Source organism: Polypterus senegalus, chromosome 11 (assembly GCF_016835505.1).
Source record: "Polypterus senegalus isolate Bchr_013 chromosome 11, ASM1683550v1, whole genome shotgun sequence".
In the NCBI taxonomy this organism is placed as follows: domain Eukaryota; kingdom Metazoa; phylum Chordata; class Cladistia; order Polypteriformes; family Polypteridae; genus Polypterus; species Polypterus senegalus.
Window position 1 is genome coordinate 45,467,972 of NC_053164.1, and position 7,396 is coordinate 45,475,367.

The 7,396-nt window shown below is 40.5% G+C and overlaps 1 protein-coding gene across 2 annotated transcripts in view; it reads right to left on the reverse strand.

Moving 5' to 3' along the window:
• The window catches only part of gfpt1 (glutamine--fructose-6-phosphate transaminase 1), a 60,978-nt gene extending 60,502 nt beyond the window's left edge, over positions 1-476 (reverse strand). Inside the window, exon 1 of one of the 2 annotated variants that reach the window (XM_039768490.1) lies at positions 361-476. In XM_039768490.1, the coding sequence (XP_039624424.1) occupies positions 361-367 (7 nt within the window). In that variant the 5' untranslated portion in view covers positions 368-476. The remainder of the gene's footprint in view (positions 1-360) is intronic. The other variant, XM_039768489.1, reaches the window with a different exon arrangement.
• Positions 477-7,396: the final 6,920 nt, after the last annotated feature.

The following is a 7,396-nucleotide window of genomic DNA, read 5'->3' on the forward strand; positions in this document are numbered from 1 at the left end:
ATGACCATTAGCAAGTCACTTGTCCTGCTCCAACTGGAAAAACAAAAAAAAATATAATCAATTGTTATCATAAATGTTGGAAGTCGCTGGGGATAAAGGCGTCGGCCAAATAAGTAAATGGCCAACAGCCCAGGTAAAGGGACATGCGCACCGGGCCGCGCCACGACAACTAGCCACTCGCGAATCCAGAAACTCATCGCGTGAGCACAGCGTGCTTCGGACGACTCAAACCACTGCTGCTGCCTCCGCCTACTCACGGGCCGGGACAACTGGGCGCGAACAACGACAAAGGCTCCCACTACGTATTCTCAAGTAAGACGCCCTCAGCAAGGTTCAAACCGTATCCCGTATTTCACTCACCACACATCTTGTAGTTCCTCCGAAATGCTCGCCACTCGCTCTACTTGGGTTATTACGCGGCCCAACGCCTCCAAAACCAGGCCGGTGTAACCCCGCCCCCTCCATTTAACATTGGGCAAACGTCAGCCAAGATGATTGGGCACTATAGCTACCAATCAAAGCTGTAGCCTTTGCAACGGCATCAAGTTAGACGTGGCAGCCGGACGCGCAGTTCCGCCTCTGAAAGGTGAAGCTGGGCGTGGCCAGGAGAGAGCTCCAGGCGCTGCGCTTTACAAATACGTGACGTGCTTTGCTATTACAGTCAAGTCATTGTATTAATTACTAACAGCTATTTCTAAACCGCTTTTTCAAGCATAGAGATGTAAGAAGCAGAAGCCTGGCATGGTAGCAATCAGCAGCAAGAAACTGAAATGAATACAGTATTGTGCATAATGTGAAAACGGCGTCCAGAATGGTGGTTCAGACATTGTGTTACATACTTGGAAATTAATCGACGTTATGAACACTGTAAATACTTCTTGACTTAATCAGGAATGTAAATATACAGAGAGCAATATACAGTCATGTGAAAATGTAACTACACCCCATTAAAATGATTGACTTTTTTAATATATTTGAACAGGCAAACGATAGATCAGATCAAGTTGGGGAGCATCCACTGGTACAGCGAGTTACCGCACCCACTACACAACGAAACACCTCGGAATCCTTGTTGGAAACCCCCTGGCAGACACGTGGTCCAGTCTCACCCTCCGGAAATGACCCTCTAACCGCCACAGCCAGGTGTTACGTGGGCATCCCCTTGGTTTTGTCCAGCCACTCCAGTCCTGAGCAACCTCTCATTTGACAGAAAGTCAAACCAGCTGTACCCAAGGATTCTCTGAAGAGACACAGTACCAAAGGAGCCCAGTCTTTGTCTCAGGTCACTGGATAGTGTCCATGTCTTGCAACCATATAGCAAGACAAGAAGCACCAGGACTCTAAAGACTTGGACCTTTGTCCTTTTGCAGAGATATCAGGAGTGTCACACACACCTTTCCAGCCTCCTCATGACCCCCCCATTCACTCCCAGTCCGTCTACTGACTTCAGAGGCTGAGGTGAATAAATCTCTTGACAAGGTTGACACTCTCTCCACAGACACACTGCTGATGGCTGTGCCCAAGAGGTCATTAAAGGCCTGGATCTTGTTTTTTATCCAGGACACTCACAAGCAAAGAAATTCAGACTCCTCGCTCAGTCTCTCAAGAGCTTCAATTGATTCTGCGAAAATAACAGCATCGTTGGCAAATTTAAGATCAGTGAATCTTTCTTCAGCAACAGATGCCCAACAGATGTGATAGCCTTGAATAAAAACACAAGGAACATTTTCCTTTTCAATTAAATTTATTCAACAAGAATATCAATAGATGTTATGATTTACCTGGAAAAAAAGTAAGTACACCCTTGGTCTCAGAAGCTGGTGTTGCCATCTTTAGCAGAATTTACTTCTTGTAGGCATTTTGCATAGCTGCCCATCAGTCTTTGACATCAACTTGGTGAAATTTCTGACGACTCCCCTATGCAAAACTCTTCATTTGTGAGTTTTATTGCATGTACTGCCCATTTCAAATGCCCAAACAACATTTCAAAGGGATTCAGATCACCAATTTTACTAGGTCAGTCCATTCCCTTTCTTCTTTTTGGCCTATTCCTTTGTGGATTTGCTAATGTGCTTTGGAGCATTACCGTGTTGAAAGGTTTATTTCCGTTTTCAGACAGATGGCCTCACATTCTCTTTAAGCACACTTGGTTGTGATATGGAATTCATAGTTGACCTGATGACGGCATGCTGCTCAGGCCCCAAGGCAATCCCAAATCCCAAAACATAACATTTCCACCACCATGCTTCATAGTTGGTTCTTCCCATGAAATTCTGCCTTTGATTTACACCAACCATGTCTACTGTTACTGTGGTCAAACAACTCCAAACTTGATTCATCTGTCCAGAGCGCACTGTTTCAGAAGGCCTAGTCTTTGCCTAGATGTTCAATGGTAAACCATATTCTTGCTCTAATGTTCTTTTTGGACAGCAAAGCCTTTTTCCTGGTACACCTCAAATACAGGCCAAATGTGTGCAATCTCCTATTGAATGTATGTACTTTGACACTTGGGGTTAACTGCAGATCCCACAATGAGATTTGGGGTTCTTGGACATTTCTTTCAGTATCAAACAGTCAGCTCTTGAGCTGAATTTACTGGGCTAGTCAGTCCTGGAAAAACTAACAGTAGTTTGAAATCTATGCCACTTGTAGATGATTTTTCTTATAGTGGAATGATTGACTTTAATAATCTGTCAATCCTTAAAAACCTTAGGCAGACTTAGGAATCCACAACCTTCTTTCTGAGGCCTTACAAATCTTCTTTGATCTTGGCATGATGACACCACACACATCAGTATCTAAGAGAACATCAGACCCGAGATATCTGCAGTTTTAAATAAGACGAGTTCCGCCTGAAACACTCGATTCTAAATTTATGGACTGAAGTGGTGATAATTGTAGCAGTGTACTTCTTTTCCCACATAACAAATCTGAGATTTTGTTTTTTTTAAATTATGAGAATGAATATGCCAAATACAGCAGCATATGTGTCATTTGTTCACATATATTGCATTTATTTATAAAAACTTCGCATGAATGTCTTTGCCTGTTCAAAAAGTCAACAGTTTCCATGGGTGTACTTTCTTTTTCACATGGCTGCATATGCTTTTTGCTTGAGACATATCAAATCTAAGGAGTAAATAGTTACTTTCAACAACAGGTTTTATTTATGAAGTGTCAATTAACAGATGTTAACTGAGTTCCACCATCAGTTTTTTTTTTTTTTATTTCTAGCCCTGATTTGTTTTTTCTTATATCGGTTCATTTATCCATTTTTAACCCTCTTATTCAATTAAGGGTAATGTATTCTCTAATTCTGCTTATTGCATTGTACAATTATCAAGAGCAACATTTTTAACTTGGCTGCAATTACTAACAGGCAGGAAGGCCTGGTTACAATCATCTTTTGGCTAAAACAAAAGTGGAGTGGTCAGTGTGTGTAGTGTATGCATGTTTTTTTAAGACACATGGACAGACAACCCCGGTGGACCAAGCAGACTCTGGCAGACTTCCATAGCAGTCGATTTAGCAATCCACCTCTGATGGTATCCCTTGTCTATTGCCTACAACTTCTTACATATAAAATTATCTGGAAAGGTGAATTTTGAAATGTTGCTAATCTGTCACTTGTTTTGAATTTTATTTTTTAATGTGACAGACTGTATTTATTTACTCTGCTCTGTTTTAAACAGACCACCTATGCTTTTAAAGGAAGGTTTCTCCTACAAGTAAACACTTTGGTGAAAGTTATTTAATAATAAATACTTTATCATTCACTCATGTGTATGCCCAGCAGACAAGTACATCAGAGGAATTTCTTCCTTGTTTTTTTTACTGACTATGTTTATTTCAAATTATGTTATCATTACTTTAAATACCTTTCATGGCAGAGGTCTCAGTGCTCTCAGGCATGCATTCAGCAGTCATTCAGTCCGGGATCCTTCCACAAACACCCTCATCAGACTGGCAGAACTGGTTCTTACCCTCAATGATTACTCTTTTGATAACATATTATTGCACTACGTCACTGGAGTTGCAGTGGGTACTAGAATGGGACATAGCTATGTCAATAACTTCCCTGGTTAGACGGAAACGTGTTTTCTTTTTTTTGTTCCTAACTAGGCTTTGTACTGGACCTGTACATAAGATACACTGACGGTTGTGTTGGTGCTGCCTCTTGTTCCTTAAGCTAGCTACAGGAATTCATTAATGATTTTGCTAGTTTCCATCCAATTCTCAGGTTTACAATCGACATGTACACCACAAGTCTACCAATTTTAGATGTCATTCTTTTCATCAGATTTCTAGGACTTAAAATCTCTATTACAAGCCTACTGGCTCTCATAGGTACCTTCTCAGCAGCTCCTTCCATCCCTGGTATACTAAAAACTCTCTGCCTCATTTGCAGTACCTTAGGCTCCATCGCCTCGGCAGTGATGAAGTTGACTTCTGTAATGAAGGACTCAGAATGCGGTGCTTCTTCATTGATTAAGGATACCCTTCTCATATTGTGGACAAGGTCCTCAATCAAGCCAGGACCTACACCTCATAACATCCACTCTAAGAGAAAGCCCAATAATGAAACGCATAACTGCTCTCTCTATTCCCCTCCAACATTCAGTGTCTTCCACAGGTCATCAAACCAAATTTCCAGTTTTTTCCCGATTGATCCTGGTACTGCTTAGATGATCATCCTTCCGCAAGGATCTCAGCAGAGGATTTCTGAAGCTCAGAGTGACCATTGGGTTGTTGGTTACCTTTCACGATCAAGATCCTTCTTGCCTGGTTATTTAGTTTGGCCTGATGGACAAATCTTGGAAGAGTCCTGGTGGTTCTAAACTTCTCCCATTTCACAATTATTGAGGGTACTGTGCTTCAGAAATCCCCTACCATAATATTTCACCCTTCAGAGCTGAACCTTACTGTACATCAATGGCTACAAATTGAATTGTTTAGTAAATTAAAATTCCTACACCTCTGGTATTCTTATCATAATTAGAACAACAACAACATTTATTTATATAGCACATTTTCATACAAAAAAGTAGCTCAAAGTGCTTTACATAATGAAGAAAAATAAAAAGACAGGGATAGGGAGGACAGAAAAAACAAAAAAAAAAAACTCCAGATGGCTGGAGAAAAAAAAAAAAATCTGCAGGGGTTCCAGGCCACGAGACCACCCAGTCCCCTCTGGGCATTCTACCTAATGTAAATGAAATAGTCCTCTTTGTATTTAGGGTCCTCACAGACGCTCTTGATGATGAAAACTCTAAATAATTGAGACTTTACGGACAACACTCGTCCTTACTTGTTAAGTGGGCCTACTATAAAATAAATACTATCATAAGGATATAAGATGCAAGAGCATGTTTTTTTCCTCTTAAGATCATGAGTTAGAAACCTTTAACATCCCAGTTTACAAAGCTGACAGATCAATCCAAAATTTACTGGGTTTGCCTTCTATGAATCTTTTTCTGACAATAGATAAAAAAAATAGTGAGATGTTTTAAATTTTAGCCTTTTCACCAATTTCACATATTTTATCACAGGGCCTTGGCACCAGTAAAAAAAACATTGCATAATAACAAAAAAACACACACAAAAAAGCCTTCTCTTATATCAGTAGGCTGCTGTGCCAATATTTTGTGAAGCAACTTACGGCTCTGTGGCGGAGCATGGATTTTAATAAAAACAGTGCATCTCAGACTTCATGGGTGTGGCCGCATGATGTGCAATGAGGGAATTGGCCAATTGCTTGTTAATTTGCAAGCACGATTAGCACAGCCATTCCTCATTGGTGCTCTGTGGGTCATTAGTGAAAGCACCTGTACCCACAAGGTATAAAAAGGGTCTGACTGAACCCTGAAGGAATCAATTCAGAAAGAAACTGAGAAAATATCAAGGAAAAGACTACTGAAGAGAGAAAAAAAGAGCAAATATTGGACGTGTGAGATGGTGTGTTGGACAGGAATCATGGTGGTTGGGAGGTCACATGGAGGTTGTTCCTCCTGAACATTATAAGGAGTAGGAGTGGCCGAAGGCTTTGAAAGATGCCGAAAGATGGTGGTGGGAAAATGGTGCCACACTTTCAGCATCATAGTGATGACCAGCTGATGTAGCTAGAACTAAAACTAAACTAAACAATGGTTGACCACACTTGCTGCTGTCTGAGCCCCACTGAGAAAATCTGATGGGGTGACCAGCAGAGAGAATTGAGAAAGATGCACTGACAGATGAGGAAGAAACTGGGTAATCAAGTTTTATATTTTTGATTTAACAGCAGCACACTTTTGAACATGTTTGGACCTTTTTTGATTTGTTGAATTGGAATGTACTGTATTTTGCCCATTTACATCAACCTTGTTGCGTTAGAAGTGACTCTACTCCATCGGGCCCTTGAGCAAGGCCTTTAACATGTAGTTACTTCATCCTGGGTACAACATTAATCTGCATCCAGCCTGCAAGCAGGTTCACCAACTTACAGGGAAAACTTGGGGGTTGATGGCAGGATTGGCACTTCAGCCACCATAAAAAACCTAACACTGTCCTAGTGTGGTGCTGAGGTGCACTTGGGTCCCAATCAGGGTGGTTCATTGTGTGCTATCAGTGCAGCTCCCAACCTTGTTGCCTCTGTCTTCACTGCACTAGTCCATCAGTACATGAGTGCAGTGCATGAGACTTTGTAAGCTGAAGGTTAGTGGTACAATTAGGGTTTTTTTTTCCTTTCTTTAATTTGTCTTGTATTTTCTTTCCCTTGGTTTACTTTTCCATAATAAACACTACTATTTATGCAACATATGTAGAACAAAGACAGACCAGACCCAGTTTACAGTGCCATATAAACTATCCCATCTTCAGTCTGTAAAGACACAGAAGTAAAATTATTCAGATTTCTAACATTCAATGAGTTATACAGAGTTTCAAATATATCCATGTTGAGCTACAGTATAATTTGAACCATGTATTTACCAGAATAAAACACTGTTGATGTAAAGTGTTCATTAATACTCGGTTTCTCCCATACTCCAAAGATTTTTGAGGTTTGTATGTCAGCTTTAATTTGGCCTGGCATGAGTGACTGCAAACGAGTGAATCCATGTGATCCATGATAGACTGGCACATGCCAGGGCTGGTTACTGTTTTGTGACTATTTTTTTCCAAGGACAGGTCCTTTCTTCCATTGATCTTTTTAAGGAGTTTATGAAATTGACACACAGTAACTGTTTAAACACCCATCTTCATTAATCTCTCTGTACAGATTCTTGGTCCTCATACTTTTCACACTGTGGTGATCCAATGAGACAGGATGTTTAAAGTAGAAATTTCAGAGTTTTCTTTCTAATGTAAAAAAATATCAGGGGTTGTTAAACATTGACAAAAAGTATCAATGTGTCTG